Below are 15,893 nucleotides of genomic sequence, written 5' to 3' on the forward strand. Positions count from 1 at the left end.
GTCTGTGTGCGTGTGTGAGAGAGTACCTAAACACTTCATTTAGTTGCGTTCACTCTGATTGATAGTATAGGAGCGTGTGTGTGCATGCGTGAACTTGAACCCCATATCCCTTCTTTTTCTGCTGTCTAGCTGTCTGTTCAGCTGTGTCGTCTGTCTGGAGGCCAGGAGGTCACAGTGTTACACCTGGACATCGAGGGGCTGGGCACCGAGCTGAAGCTACGTACCTTCGACATGACATCCTACACATTCCTACGAGAGATCTGCCTAGAGTGCCCCGAGTACATGGGTAAGTGAGGGAGTGGCTGTTAGAGCTGTCAACTGAGGCAGAAATTCACAATCGAAAGTATTTAAATCTAATTTGTATACATTTACATAATGTCGAAATGAGTGATATGCACCTTCACTACAGCCTTAGATATCCACACCAGCTCTGACATTAGGGGAGATGCCAGAAAAGGTAGCCAAACTTGAATGTGTCTGTTTTATGAAGATGTTCTTATATGCCATTGAAACCAGCATTTCTCTCCTGTTCTATTGGTTTTCAAATGAACTTTATTTCGTTGTCCACTGCATTCAAAGGCACTATTCTAGTAATGTTTGTTAGCAAACCATTGTAGTTGTTGCATCTTTAGATCACCCCTCTTTCTACGCTTTTACCATATATTTTCATCTCTTTCACCTGAAATCACTCTCATCTAGTTTGCTTTCAGAACTGTTTTTCCTGCGATTGCATTTTCTGAGCACTAGCAGAACGGCAGTGTGCGCCTTGCTGCGCTTGGACTGTGAAGACATTTGTGTATATACAGTGAGGGAAAAAAGTATTTGATCCCCTGCTGATTTTGTACGTTTGCCCACTGACAAAGACATGATCGGTCTATAATTTTAATGGTAGGTTTATTTGAACAGTGAGAGACAGAATAACAATGATCTCAAGGCAGCTGGGACCATAGTCACCAAGAAAACAATTGGTAACACACTATGCCGTGAAGGACTGAAATCCTGCAGCGCCCGCAAGGTCCCCCTGCTCAAGAAAGCACATATACAGGCCCGTCTGAAGTTTGCCAATGAACATCTGAATGATTCAGAGGAGAACTGGGTGAAAGTGTTGTGGTCAGATGAGACCAAAATCGAGCTCTTTGGCATCAACTCAACTCGCCGTGTTTGGAGGAGGAGGAATGCTGCCTATGACCCCAAGAACACCATCCCCACCATCAAACATGGAGGTGGAAACATTATGCTTTGGGGGTGTTTTTCTGCTAAGGGGACAGGACAACTTCACTGCATCAAAGGGATGATGGACGGGGCCATGTACCGTCAAATCTTGGGTGAGAACCTCCTTCCCTCAGCCAGGGCATTGAAAATGGGTCGTGGATGGGTATTCCAGCATGACAATGACTCAAAACACACGGCCAAGGCAACAAAGGAGTGGCTCAAGAAGAAGCACATTAAGGTCCTGGAGTGGCCTAGCCAGTCTCCAGACCTTAATCCCATAGAAAATCTGTGGAGGGAGCTGAAGGTTCGAGTTGCCAAACGTCAGCCTCGAAACCTTAATGACTTGGAGAAGATCTGCAAAGAGGAGTGGGACAAAATCCCTCCTGACATGTGTGCAAACCTGGTGGCCAACTATAAGAAACGTCTGACCTCTGTGATTGCCAACAAGGGTTTTGCCACCAAGTACTAAGTCATGTTTTGCAGAGGGGTCAAATACTTATTTCCCTGATTAAAATGCAAATCAATTTATAAAAAAATTTACATGCGTTTTTCTGGATTTTTTTGTTCTTATTCTGTCTCTCACTGTTCAAATAAACCTACCATTAAAATTATAGACTGATCATGTCTTTGTTAGTGGGCAAACGTACAAAATCAGCAGGGGATCAAATACTTTTTTCCCTCACTGTATATCATAAGATAAATGTTGTTATATGTTGCATGGTTGTAGGTAGTTGTATGTGTGTGGCATGTCTGCAGACGTGTGTATGTGTGATATGATTTTCTGGTTTTGTATACTTGTCCAGATTCAGAGGAGAAGAAAGTGCACCTGATCACCACACTAGACAACACAGAGGATGATCTCCTCACATTGGAGTACACTAAGGTACACGCACACACACACACACAGTGAACACTTCAACAGTCAACACTGTCTTCTTGCATTCTTCATCCAATGTAGATTAACAGTAGAGCAGGTCTAATAGCGCCAATGTCTCTTTCAGGCTGATAAGAATGGGCCAGAATTCAAGTCTGAGTACAAGAACACTGAACAATCAGTTAAGGTAATGTCTTGCAATACAGTACAATACAACTGTGTTAACCCACAGTTGGACCTTCAACATGATGTTGATTTGAGCTCACTACTCTGCTTAGGTGTATTAGAGTGTGTTCATAGTGGAAGTGGTATGTTTGTGTGTGATGTCTCAGGTGAACTTCTCGTCTCTGGACATACACCTGCACACGGAGGCCCTGCTCAATGCCATGAACTTCCTGATTAGTCTCCTCCCCCCGACCAAGGAGGCGGCACCCAGCCAGGAGGAGCTGCCCACCATCCCCGAGGAGGACGAGGGAGAGGGGGAGGAAGGCGAGAAGAAGGAGGAATCGGCCGTGGCAAAAAAAACATGTAACTATCCGTTTCATGGAATCAATTCTGCTTACTGGAACTAAGACTTTTCCAATGTTGATATTGATTTACAATTTCATGATTCAAGGTAGTCGAAAGTGGAAGAGACATTGGTTAGGAAATATACCTTCTGTATATTTGTTGCATGTGGAGATATTTAGTAGACACGTATTCTCCTAATACGTAGTACATTTCCATGCCATTGTATGGAACACTTGATGTATTATGATGCACGAACAAAGTCATCTTCACATCAAAGGTTCTTTTAAGTTTTGACGACAGAACAACTCTTTCATAAATGTCTCTCTGCTCCCTTCTCCTTAGCTTCTAAGAAGTCAAAGTTTGAGGACGTGGTGAATTTGCACATCAGAGCCGATCTCAACTGTCTGAAGGTTTTCATCCGAGGCCAGAGCCACAGGATAGCAGAGATCAGCATCGAGGGTAAGGGCCGCCTCACAGAAGACAATTCCCCACCTGCAACACACGTCCACAACAGAAGTCAACAGCTGCATGCATGAGTTATGATGACATTGCATCAAATATCAACATTTGGTGTGTTTGTGTGATGTGTTGACAGGACACTCCCACACCCATGAGCGCGCGCGCACACACACACACACACACACGATAATGATCCTAGTGCCACCTTGTGGTACACATAATGAAGCAGATAGGCCACTGATGATCATGTCCAATTGGCTCTGGTACTGAAACACACCCGTCTATTTTCTAGAATTGTTCTACCCCTCCTCCTTCTGATGTTCTACCTGTTCTCTCTACCTCTGTTCTACGTTCCAGGCCTGGTGTCGGAGGTGCTGATGAGGAAAAAGGCGGTGGAGGTTCTGGCCAACCTGAAGAACATAGTCATCCTGGACTGTGATAAGGAGGCTTTGTACAAGCAGGTAGCCTCCAATACAGGGCGCTTACACACACCAAGACAGGGTCATGTTCATTAGGCAATAAATGGTGAAAAACAACACTAACAAACAGGGAGGGACTACCTGGACTTTTTCATGTTCGGTTTGAAATTGTTTAAAATCATTTTCCATTGCGTGCCCTCATGAATATCCAGCTGTCATTGACTAGCCATACCTGGGAAATACAAATCCAATATATCCTTAGATTTATTGTCTTTTTATTATTACTTTTTTTGTTATTTTCCCAGTCGAGGGACAACATTCCCGAGAAGTTACGATTGTTGTTCCTTTTCGCTTTCTGCTGGTGTGCTTCTAATGTGTATTTCTGTATGGATTCTGCGTCCTAGTGTGTGTCCATAGCCGATAAGGAGGTGTTTGCTTTCCGCATGGTGAACCACACGGAAGCCACGGAGGGCGACGCCTATCTAGACATGCGTAAAGTGGACACCAGCATCACCCTGACGGTGGGCTGCATCCAGGTCATCTTCCTCAACAAGTTTGTCTCCTCCATCCTGGTAAGAGACACGCTGCCATCTTTCTTAACTCCACCTATCTATCTTTCACCTATACTCTCCTGTGTTTCAAAAAATGACGTTTTCCAGGGTATCGAGAACCAGTGCCTTTACTAATAACGGTACCAAAAATGCCCCAGAACCTACTGATCAGGATTGTCTTAAGTGCTATGACGATCCATGAGCACTTTGTAATATGACCTGACCACTCTCCTCCTCTTCCCCCTCCTCCTCCCCCAGGCCTTCATCAACAACTTCCAGGTGGCCAAGGAGGCCCTGGCTGAGGTGACTGTGCAGGCAGCGGAGAAGGCGGCCACGGGGGTGATGGAGCTGGCTGAGCGCAGCACGCGCATCTCTCTGGACGTGGACTTCAACGCTCCTGTTGTCTTCCTGCCGCAGTCCTCCTCCTCCACCAACGTCATTGTGGCCGACCTTGGTATGGTCACGGTCAAGAACCGCTTCGCCATGGTCCCCTCCCAGATGCATGTCAAGATCCCTCCCATCATCGACACCATGACTGTGGGCCTCAGCGAACTCAAGATGTACAGGTGAGAGACAGTACAGCGTCGCTAGTAAGATACACTGGTAGTCGGGCCATTCTGTAGATGTACAAGGATGGGAATTAAACGTCATAGATGCACAGTTGTTTAAAATGAAAGGACTACTTCATTTGTGCACAGGGATGGGACAATTGACATGTCTCTGTGTATTTCAGTTACTTTTGCATATTTGGTCCGTCCCCGGATGTGCAGCAAATCAGAACCTGTAAAGCTGTGTTTGTTTGTGTTTGATTGTCCAGAACCACCTTTGAGGAGGGGAGGTTTCAGGGGGAGATCCAGCTTCTGAAGCCGGTCAACCTGGACCTGTCCATCCAAAGGAACCTGTCTGCCTCCTGGTACCACAGCATCCCCGACATAGAGATCACTGCTCACCTCAAACCAATGAACGTGAGTGTTTGTTTCGGAGTTTTGTGTCGGAGTATCTGTGTTAGTTAAAGCCAACTCTCAATTAACAAATGTTAGTCTGTGAAATTAAATGTTAGAATGAAATGTTGGTTGTTGATGCATCAGTGTAACGGTGTGTGTGTCTTACCAGCTGATCCTGAGTCAGGATGATATGACGGTGGTGTTGCGGACTCTGAGTGAGAACCTGTCAGAGACGTCAGACGCTGCTTCCCCCCCTCCTCCTCCACGTGTAGTGGACCGCTCCGACACGGCCTCTACCAAAGGCTCACAGGCGTCAGGAGGTACTGGTACTAACCCCACTAGCGGTGAGGACAGCAGTGTGTGTCAGTCTGGGTTGAGTGTGTGTGTGTTGTGGTCGTGCGCGTGTTGTTGTGATTGTGATATTATTATAATTGTGTTGAACCCTGTCTGTAGGCAACACGGTGGTAACTGCTGCAGTGGTGGAGACCCAGAAGAGCACTAAGCTGAAGAGCACACTCAAACTTGACTTCAAGTTTGACTCCATGACCCTGGTCCTGTACAGCCCCAATGGGACTGAGGTGACTTCTGCACTACTACAGGCCTTCACAAACACTGTCATTGACCACATAAAACGCCATTCACTTGGATATTCTTACGCCCACAGACATTTTGGTGTGTGTGTGTGTCCAGGTGCAGGTGTTGGACTCGAGGGATGAGCAGCTGAAGCTGGCTGAGTTCACCTTGGGGACCATCTCTACATCTGTCCACATGTTCTCAGACGGATCCATGAAGGCCTCCGTCAAACTCACAGACTGCCTGCTAGACGACAAGAGATGCAGAGTCAAGAAGATCACTGCCAGGTAGAACACACACTCAGTTACCTCGGTACTGAGCCTACTTACACATTCACAAAAACTGGGAGAGATACCAGAGTTGTTTGTGTGTGTACTGTGAACATATGAGCGTGTGCCTCGGTGCTGGCGTTGATGTACGAGGCTCAGTATGTGTTCTTCAGCGTGGCATCATGTTCATCACGTCTTCACCATCTGCCTACTCACATAGGACTGTCACACAGCTAAGATGAATGGCTTTGGTTAGCAGCCCCATTATAGTCAAAGCAACTAAGTTCATCTCTCACTCCCAGTTCATCAAAACCCATGAGTATTGCCATCTGGGTAAGGATAAAGTATATGTCAATTGTTTTGAGAGAATGGAATCTTTAATCTGTAGAGTAGAACAGAAAGTTAGTCTCACTCTTCAATGTAACGTCATTTGACAAACAAATTACAAGGTATTTAGTGCACTTATGTTAGGGTTTGTTATTAGTGCCCTTGCTGTAGGGTTCATGTCCACCTGCCCCTCTGGCTCCTGTCTGTCAGGATGATGGCGATGCGTCCGGGTGCTGAGAGGAACGTGATGGTGGAGGTGAACTACAAGCAGGGGCGCGAGGGCACCTCTTTGGACACGGTGGTGCAGGATGTGTACCTCTGTGCCAGCATGGAGTTCCTGCTCACTGTGGCCGACATCTTCCTCAAAGCCAGCCAGCAGGGCTTCTCCTCTGCCGCCCCCAAGAACAGCAGTAGCACTAAACCCACTGCTGCCGCAGCCTCCAAGGAGCCTGGTATGACACATTCACAATATTCACCACAAATGTCATGTTCTTACAACGTGAAATTTTGGATTGGAGGAGTTCAGGTAGTTTCTGACGCTTTTCTACCATTTGATGCCTAATGAACACGCCCCTGCTTTCCTCTGTGTCTGTAACATAGCTCCAGTGGGGGGGGTGGCCAAGTCAGAGATTAATGTTCTGGTGAAGAACCCCCAGATTGTGTTTGTGGCCGACCTGACACGTGCCGACGCCCCGGCCCTTGTCATGACCACGGAGTGCGAGCTGGTGATGAAGAGCGATCCGGACGGTCAGCTGATGACAGCGGTGGTCAAGGACCTGAAGGTGGTGGCCTGCCCCTTCCTGAAGGAGAAAAGGAACAAAGAGACCACTGTGCTGCAGCCCTGCCAGGTGTTCTTCAAGAGCACACAGTCCTCCACCTCCCCGCAGGCTATGGAGGTCTGCATCAACGCACTCACGCTCAAGGTAGGCCACGGCCAAAAACAAAACTTTAAAGACAGGAAGCAGCGTCTCACTAATAAAATACCTGTTAGGAGCATATCAGTTTGGTCGTAGACCTTATTGTCACTTTTTCCTATGTTTTTATTTCTAGCCCAGCTACCAAAACCAGAGTGATGCGCCTGACGTTCAATTCTTCTCTGTGCCCCTCCCCAGGTGTCGCCCATCATTATCAACACAGTGATTACCATTCAGTCTGTGCTGAGCCCGGCCGGGGCCGAGACACCCCAGTCTGAGCTGGAGAGCCCCGTGCCCCCAGATCTGTGGGAGCGCCGGTCCTGGCGGGACCTCAAGCTGTGGTTCCTGGAGGAGGAGGGTAAAGATGAGGATGCCCAGTCCCTGGTCCCGTTGATTCCCCAGGGCGAGTCCCTGCAGGTGGCCATCAACTCCATCTGCCTGACCCTGGAGGCTGGGGTGGGCCACCGCACCATCCCCATGCTGCTGGCCAAGTCTTCCTTGCACGGTGACGTCAAGAACTGGAGCACCCTCATCAACCTGCACAGCCAGCTCAACCTGGAGGTCAGACACTGCACATCTCTATACAATATCTGCACAACCACTACACATCCCTTTACACAACCCTCTACACAACATCTACATGACCTTTACATAACCCTTTACACAACATCTACATGACCTTTACACAACCTTTACACAACATCTACACAGCCTTTACACAACAACTACAAAACCTCAATTCAACCAAAACATGGGTTTAGTCAGACTGCATTTAGTGTACGGTAACATAGTGTTGTGTGTTTAGGTTCACTACTTCAACGAGGTGATGGGGGTGTGGGAGCCTTTGCTGGAGCCCCTAGAAGACGAGACCCGAGACGGCTTCAGACCCTGGACCCTGGGATTAAAGGTGACCCTTATCAAATATCTTATACACACACTGTCCCATGTTCCACAGACATCCCTCATACATATAATGTAAATACACTAACCACCACACACACTTAACGGCTATGCGTTCCCCTGAACTACAGATGAAGAAGAAGCCAGTGAAGTACACAGGTATATCAGAAGAAGTGGACTACAGCATCCCTGACTACAAGACCGTCATCAGCATCAGCAGCAAGGACCAGCTTAACATCACCCTCTCCAAGTGTGGACTGGGCATGCTCAGTAACCTGGGCACGGTAAGTCAATGACGTCACACACCAGCACTCTTGTACATGCTATTCTATTGTCTAGCTAAAAAGATGGCTACCTTTTTATTTAAGTGGGTTGTTTTGAATAATGTGAAGGAATAGCTTGCCTTGTTGTATTGAAAAGCGCTCTATAAAAGGCCTTTTTGGGGGGGAACGTGTGTGTGTGTTTTTGTGTCTGTGTTTGTGTGTGTGACAGGCCTTTGCAGAGGCGGCCAAGCAGGCATCGGATAGTTTCCAGAAGGACGAGGCTCCGTTCGTGGTGAAGAACCGTCTGGGTCTGACGGTGTCGGTGGTGCACAGTGAGCTGTTCTGCCCCCTGGGTCGCGAGGCCACAGAGCGCCGGGTAGAGCTGCAGAATGGAGAGAGCCTCAACATGGACTACCTCCGCACCACCACCCACTCAGACCAGTTCTCTGCCATGACCTCACTGGTCGCCAAGGACTACTACATACAACCCAGTAAGCAACACAGTTATAACCGTTACACCAGTGCAGACCAGCGTCTGTATTCATTGGACTGCTGATCTAGTTTTGCTTTTCATATCCTAATGAATAAGATGATATGGACAGGATGGATCTGAACCTCGATCAGCACTCCTGCTCGGAGACGCTTCATACATACGACGTCAGATATCAAACCCTAGGTCCAAGACCGTGTTAGGGTTCTGACCTAATACCCAGGCGTTAGTTTGGGGAGCTAACAGAAGTCAGTAGTCGTGGCTCGGGTTACTTTAGTCATTGATCGCTCAGTTTTTTATGTTCTTGTCCTCAGCTCCGGTCGGCCACACTTCAACAGGCGTGATTCCGTTGATCAAAGTGGGGCGTGGCATGTACAGTGTCATGCACAAAGACTCTGGGGTCACCCGTTTCCTGGTCTGTCAGATCTACTCTGTGGAGGGAAGCAAGTACATCAAGATCCGCTCTCCCTTCCAGGCAAGTTAGTCACCCACCCACCTCTACTCCAACTCACACCCAAGAAGGCTGACTGTTCTCAGACTGACTAATACAGATGTCACCCAAATACTCATTTACTCCCGTCATTCATCTCTATCTCCATTCTCTCTCCACCTTTACTTTCTCTTGTCTGTACTTAACTTGACCCCAGAATGTGTTAAATTATCTGACCAGAGAATGTATTTTCTATCTGAAGAATTTCTCATGTCTCCCCTACAGATCATAAACCACTTCTCCATCCCGTTCAGAGTGATGGAGGGCTCCACATGTCTGGGGATCTCACTGCCTACAGAGGAGTTCTGTGTGCCTCTGGACTCTTACAGGTGACACGCACACGCACACAAACGGAAACGCGCACACACACACACACACACCCCCACAGATACAGACACTGACTGTGCTGAACCCCCCCCCGTAGGTCAGAGCTAAGACTGCAGCCGGTAACCGAGGGAGACGATCAGTACGACTGCTCCGAGGGTTTCAGCTACGAGTTGGTGAGCCAGCAGCCCGGTGCACGTGTGCAGCAGACCTGCCATTGCCATGGCGACAGCACTGGCGTGCTCATGGTCAACATAGTCCCTCTGAAAGACACGGTGACATCACAACACACGGGAGTGGCCGGGGAGCACTTTGACGAGCCCTACATCCTGCACCTGTGGCCCTCCGTCCTGCTCCGGAACCTTCTGCCTTACCCCATCACCTATCGCCTACAGGTACACCACACACACACACACACACACACACACACACACGGAGATCAGTGGCTATTACACACATTACTCCATCCCTACGCACCAGCATAGAAATGGACCTACAGCTCATCTATTATATTTCCTCAGAACTTCCCCATCACATGACATGCCTATTATTGATCACTGATTTGGTATTGTGTGTTGATTGGCTGACAGGACAGTGAAGATCCCTCCCCCATCACCCTGATGGACGGCCACTCGGCCCAGCTGCACACCGCCATCATGGACCGGTCCAGCCTGGAACTCCGCCTCCTCGACTACCTGGGGCAGGATTGGCAGGCCCACTACGGTCTTCGTGGCGACCTGGACGAGATCACTTTCATTGTGTTCAGCTCCCTACGCGATGAAGAGGAGGCGGTCAGGTTAGGAGAGGGGGGAGAAGGGAAGAGAGCAGAGCTGGACATTGCGGTGCATGTGAAGTACGACGCGGGCCAGACTGAGGTGGCCATCCATTCTCCCTACTGGATGGTGAACAAGACGGGCCGCCTGCTGCAATACAAGGCCGACGACATCCACCGCAAACACGCCATGGACTACGACATGCCCCTGCTCTTCTCCTTCAAGCCACACAACTTTCTGCAGAACAACAAGGTAGTGGGGTGGGGATCAACTTTGGTCCAAGCTCAAACCAAGTAGCGGGGCTGCTATTTTGTTTGGAGGGTTTAAAACAAAGGAGTGGGCTTTTAAGTGATAACTCCTAACCCCTACTGTTTGTCTCCCTGTCATCTGACCTTATTCTCTCCCCGGGTCAGGTGCGGCTGATGATCTCGGACAGCGAGCTGTCGGATGATTTCTCCCTGGACACCGTGGGTAGTTATGGTGAAGTGAAGTGTAAAGGGAGGCTCAAAGATTACGTGGTGAGTGGTGGATCAAACACTCCTGCAGAATAATACTGTCAGTTGATGTTTACCTTTCAGATTGGTCATTGAATGTCATTTGCTGAACATTGAATAGTCAATAGATAGATGGGTGGATTGATTCAGGTTGATTGTGGCTTTCTATGGTTTGATTGAAGATCGGCGTGAAGATCGACGCCAGCAGTTTCAGCCTGACCCGTATCGTAAGCTTTGTGCCGTACTACCTGTTAGTGAACAGGACCAAACATGTGATCTGGGTGGGAGAGGAGGGCCAGGACGACTGGACCGAGGCCAGACCACAACAGGTACCACAACTAGAGCTACTTACAACCCCCAGTGCAATTCAGTCCATTCAGGAAGTGCAATGAAAAGTGCTGATAGTAAAAATGTGTTAAAATCATGGATTGAATATCGGTTAATTTACTTATTTCACTGAATTTTGAAATGGGAATAATGGAGCCCTACCCTGCATAGAGTAGCACATGCATGTAGTGAAACTGACACCTCTCTGTCTTTGTCTGTCTGTCTCTCTCCTTCTCCTCTCTCCTTTTCTGTGCTACTCAGGCAGCCATCCCGTTTTGGCCCGAGAGGGACTCCAAGAAGCTCAAAGTCAAAGTAGAAGGCAGTCGGTCAACCCCTCAAACCATGGACTTCACCAAACCGGAAAACTGCCTGCTGCTGCACCTGGACAACACTGTGAGTAGTTTACAGACATACGTGAGTACCGCCTGAGTTTGCAATACTACTGTATAAGCTGATGCTTTGTGGTGATAAATCAATTTCTCACATTGAGTTCAATAAAGTACTAGTACTTCTGTTTTTCATTTGGCTTTACTCTTGTATATTCCAGCTGGGCGGGGTCATTGTGGATGTGAACCTATCAGACCACTCGATTGTCATCCGTTTTTCTGACTACCACGACGGGGCCGCCCCCTTCCTCATCATCAACCACACCCAGGAGCAGACGGTGGAGTTCTACCAGAGGTAAAGGAGAGATGGGAGGAGGGGAAGGATGGGGAGGGAGAAAGGTAATGGGGCAATAAGCAGAAAAGTGTTTTAATTATATAGGTCACATTTTACTATTCTCAAAACAGGCGCAATGCTATAAAATATAACCTGTATTCGTTGCGTCTTAAATTTGGGATGTCTCAAATCTTTCCTTTTAGAAATGTCCATGAGATGGTGGATCTTTATGGGGATATAAGGAAACAGTACAGAATAAGTGTTACACGCTGTACTATTCCAAATTAGTTTTTGAATGAAACCTGCATGTTATACACTGCTCAAAAAAATTAAGGGAACACTTAAACAACACAATGTAACTCCAAGTCAATCACACTTCTGTGAAATCAAAACTGTCCACTTAGGAAGCAACACTGATTGACAATACATTTCACATGCTGTTGTGCAAATGGAATAGACAACAGGTGGAAATTATAGGCAATTAGCAAGACACCCCCAATAAAGAAGTGGTTCTGCAGGTGGTGACCACAGACCACTTCTCAGTTCCTATGCTTCCTGGCTGATGTTTTGGTCACTTTTGAATGCTGGCGGTGCTTTCACTCTAGTGGTAGCATGAGACGGAGTCTACAACCCACACAAGTGGCTCAGGTAGTGCAGCTCATCCAGGATGGCACATCAATGCGAGCTGTGGCAAGAAGGTTTGCTGTGTCTGTCAGCGTAGTGTCCAGAGCATGGAGGCGCTACCAGGAGACAGGCCAGTACATCAGGAGACGTGGAGGGAGGCCGTAGGAGGGCAACAACCCAGCAGCAGGACCGCTACCTCCGCCTTTGTGCAAGGAGGAGCAGGAGGAGCACTGCCAGAGCCCTGCAAAATGACCTCCAGCAGGCCACAAATGTGCATGTGTCTGCTCAAACGGTCAGAAACAGACTCCATGAGGGTGGTATGAGGGCCCGACGTCCACAGGTGGGGGTTGTGCTTACAGCCCAACACCGTGCAGGACGTTTGGCATTTGCCAGAGAACACCAAGATTGGCAAATTCGCCACTGGCGCCCTGTGCTCTTCACAGATGAAAGCAGGTTCACACTGAGCACATGTGACAGACGTGACAGAGTCTGGAGACGCCGTGGAGAACGTTCTGCTGCCTGCAACATCCTCCAGCATGACCGGTTTGGCGGTGGGTCAGTCATGGTGTGGGGTGGCATTTCTTTGGGGGGCTGCACAGCCCTCCATGTGCTCGCCAGAGGTAGCCTGACTGCCATTAGGTACCGAGATGAGATCCTCAGACCCCTTGTGAGACCATATGCTGGTGCCGTTGGCCCTGGGTTCCTCCTAATGCAAGACAATGCTAGACCTCATGTGGCTGGAGTGTGTCAGCAGTTCCTGCAAGTGGAAGGCATTGATGCTATGGACTGGCCCGCCCGTTCCCCAGACCTGAATCCAATTGAGCACATCTGGGACATCATGTCTCGCTCCATCCACCAACGCCACGTTGCACCACAGACTGTCCAGGAGTTGGCGGATGCTGTTTTCCAGGTCTGGGAGGAGATCCCTCATGAGACCATCCGCCACCTCATCAGGAGCATGCCCAGGCGTTGTAGGGAGGTCATACAGGCACATGGAGGCCACACACACTACTGAGCCTCATTTTGACTTGTTTTAAGGACATTACATCAAAGTTGGATCAGCCTGTAGTGTGGTTTTCCACTTTAATTTTGAGGGTGACTCCAAATCCAGACCTCCATGGGTTGATAAATTTGATTTCCATTGATAATTCTTGTGTGATTTTGTTGTCAGCACATTCAACTATGTAAAGAAAAAAGTATTTAATAAGATTATTTCATTCTAGGATGTGTTGTTTAAGTGTTCCCTTAATTTTTTTGAGCAGTGTATATTAATTTTTTTGCAAACTTCCCAGGATGTGCTGCATGTATTTGTTTTGATACAGGGTATTCGTATTCTTGGCTTTTGTGTTGATGTAGGTTTGTCTGTGTTTACCCAGTTTGCATGGATTAATTTCCTTTTGTTTGTGACTTGTTGTGATGGACACTTCTTTTTTTCGATTTGTTTTTCAGTCAGAATTTTTTGTTAGTGACATGTTTTTTGTCTGACAGTTTGTGTTGGTTTGTTTTGATTTTTGTTTGGTTTAATATTTTCCCCCACACCTCTTGGCCGGGCAGATTTCGGAGAGATTCATCAGAATGGGTGGCAGACGAGCTGCTCGACCTCTCCTTCTCAGTAGAGGAGACCCAGCGCAGGTAGCAGGACCTGGCCCCACGAGGGCTCTTGCTCTCACCCACTCTGACCCTGACACAGAAAGGGTGGACATATTGGGGAACTTCAAATGCCTTCCCTAGCATACAATCACAATGACTAATGCAAAAGGCATGGTCCGTAGATCTCTATTTAAACATGCACACATTCAGTGGTGTTTGTGGTCTCTGTGTTCCCGTTTCATAGTTCAGTTGTGGTCAGAGTGTGGTCAGAGCTGGACCCCCAGGTAACAAAGGTGTAGGGGAAGAGCTTTTTTTTCATTTTGGTGTTGGAGACTGATCTGCTCCTTACATGCCATTCCACAAGGAAATGGATAATGTGCGTTTTATAAAAGCAGAAAAATATTGCATTACATTAATATCACTGTATACTTCAACAACCACGAGTCATCTGATTGATATTGACCAAACTACAGAAAGTGGCGTGATCAAGGAGGATCTCCGGCTTCAGTGTCATGACCGTTTGCCCTTTGACCTCCCCCTTAATTCCAGGTTGATTTGCTTTATAGTGGGAGTTAGTTTTGGCTGCTGCTGTTTGGATGGGACTCTGCCAATGGGATCTGACCTCTGCTTCAATATGCCTTCCATTTTCCCCATGCCTCCATTTCCATTGCACCCCATTCCCCCCCACCCCAACAGTCCTGCCAATCATTCTTCGTCTTCCTTTTTCCCTGTGTCTTCTGAAATAATGATGATTTTAATAATTCTTTATTTCTCTTTGATCAGGGGGGGGTTGATTTTATTTTGTTGGAGGAAGAACGACAACATGATCTCATGGGATAGTAGCCTCGACATCTCCATTAATGGGTCAGATTTCTTCTCTCCATTGTGTTGATTTGCAAATAGGCTCTTGGGTATCTGCGTTTCTTTCCATGGTGCCTGGGCTGTGTAACGGGGCTACGTTGTCATGACCATGGCTTTCTTTCTGACCGTCATCTATCTTGCTCTTGGTGGGGTTCTCGGGGTCTTGTGTGTGCGCTTTCTAACTCTGTGTGTGTGTGTGTGTGTGTGTGTGTGTGTGTGTGTGTGTGTGTGTGTGAGTAGTAGTCAGAAGGAGAAGGACAAGCTAAATCCCGGGATGGCAATGTACTACACCTGGGCTGAGCCCACTGGGTCACGCTGCCTGGCCTGGCAGTGTGGCAGCTACAGCGGCGAGCTGAAGAGCGAAGAGGTACTGTACCACAGCTTTCTATTTACTCCCACTCACCATTTCCACCACCGCTAGAGCAATGTTACATTCTCAAACATTTTGATTGATACTATGGATAAGTCTTTTTTATACCAGTGTTTCTTATTAGTTTGATGCACACTTGTATCGAGTACTTTAGACCAATATGACACACAGGTGTCAGGCTCAACCATAGTATCTCCTCAGACTAATATGTAGGCTTATATTTAGACGTAGTTTACATCAGACTAATATGAAACACTGGTGTCAGACTTAACCATAGATTAGGATCTTCTGCTTAGTGTTTTAACAGAGCTGCTTAATATGGCTTAGTCCATCATTAAACACACAAAGCTTTAATAAGATCATTATTAAGGCTCCGATCCTCCAAAGTCCGCCAGTGTATTTTCTTCCCCCTTATACTGGCTTGATGACCTGAGCAGTTAAAATATTAGAAGACTGGGTGCTTTGGCATGTTAGCCACAGTGGTGAGACAAAACACAAACAGTAGGATAACCAGAGATGTATATATTGTTGAAATCAAATAAACTGTGAAATGATAGCAACTGTTGTTGCCTGGACTCATTAGTTACCAAAAATCTAAATTAAAAGCTGATATGGTATATCATTTTGGTGTTGCAAAAGAGCAACTTAAAAGTGAAACGCTCCTTACTTCGCATC

The 15,893-nt window shown here is 47.5% G+C and overlaps 1 protein-coding gene across 6 annotated transcripts in view; it reads left to right on the plus strand.

The window, feature by feature from the left end:
• Positions 1-15,893, plus strand: part of LOC121551985 (vacuolar protein sorting-associated protein 13A) — a 72,297-nt gene that overhangs the window by 26,700 nt on the left and 29,704 nt on the right. Inside the window, exons 8-35 of one of the 6 annotated variants that reach the window (XM_041864693.2) lie at positions 130-286; positions 2,016-2,095; positions 2,214-2,273; positions 2,419-2,614; positions 2,939-3,055; positions 3,413-3,516; positions 3,879-4,046; positions 4,284-4,591; positions 4,843-4,990; positions 5,139-5,313; positions 5,423-5,547; positions 5,660-5,829; positions 6,349-6,590; positions 6,739-7,061; positions 7,251-7,613; positions 7,858-7,959; positions 8,084-8,236; positions 8,445-8,706; positions 9,020-9,180; positions 9,421-9,524; positions 9,620-9,914; positions 10,110-10,544; positions 10,706-10,810; positions 10,969-11,115; positions 11,375-11,527; positions 11,661-11,794; positions 13,952-14,029; positions 15,089-15,215. In XM_041864693.2, the coding sequence (XP_041720627.2) occupies positions 130-286; positions 2,016-2,095; positions 2,214-2,273; positions 2,419-2,614; positions 2,939-3,055; positions 3,413-3,516; positions 3,879-4,046; positions 4,284-4,591; positions 4,843-4,990; positions 5,139-5,313; positions 5,423-5,547; positions 5,660-5,829; positions 6,349-6,590; positions 6,739-7,061; positions 7,251-7,613; positions 7,858-7,959; positions 8,084-8,236; positions 8,445-8,706; positions 9,020-9,180; positions 9,421-9,524; positions 9,620-9,914; positions 10,110-10,544; positions 10,706-10,810; positions 10,969-11,115; positions 11,375-11,527; positions 11,661-11,794; positions 13,952-14,029; positions 15,089-15,215 (4,992 nt within the window). The remainder of the gene's footprint in view (positions 1-129; positions 287-2,015; positions 2,096-2,213; positions 2,274-2,418; positions 2,615-2,938; positions 3,056-3,412; positions 3,517-3,878; positions 4,047-4,283; positions 4,592-4,842; positions 4,991-5,138; positions 5,314-5,422; positions 5,548-5,659; positions 5,830-6,348; positions 6,591-6,738; positions 7,062-7,250; positions 7,614-7,857; positions 7,960-8,083; positions 8,237-8,444; positions 8,707-9,019; positions 9,181-9,420; positions 9,525-9,619; positions 9,915-10,109; positions 10,545-10,705; positions 10,811-10,968; positions 11,116-11,374; positions 11,528-11,660; positions 11,795-13,951; positions 14,030-15,088; positions 15,216-15,893) is intronic. The other 5 variants (XM_045226795.1, XM_045226796.1, XM_045226797.1 and 2 more) reach the window with 5 other exon arrangements.

Source organism: Coregonus clupeaformis, chromosome 18 (genome assembly GCF_020615455.1).
Source record: "Coregonus clupeaformis isolate EN_2021a chromosome 18, ASM2061545v1, whole genome shotgun sequence".
Taxonomy (NCBI): Eukaryota; Metazoa; Chordata; class Actinopteri; order Salmoniformes; family Salmonidae; genus Coregonus; species Coregonus clupeaformis.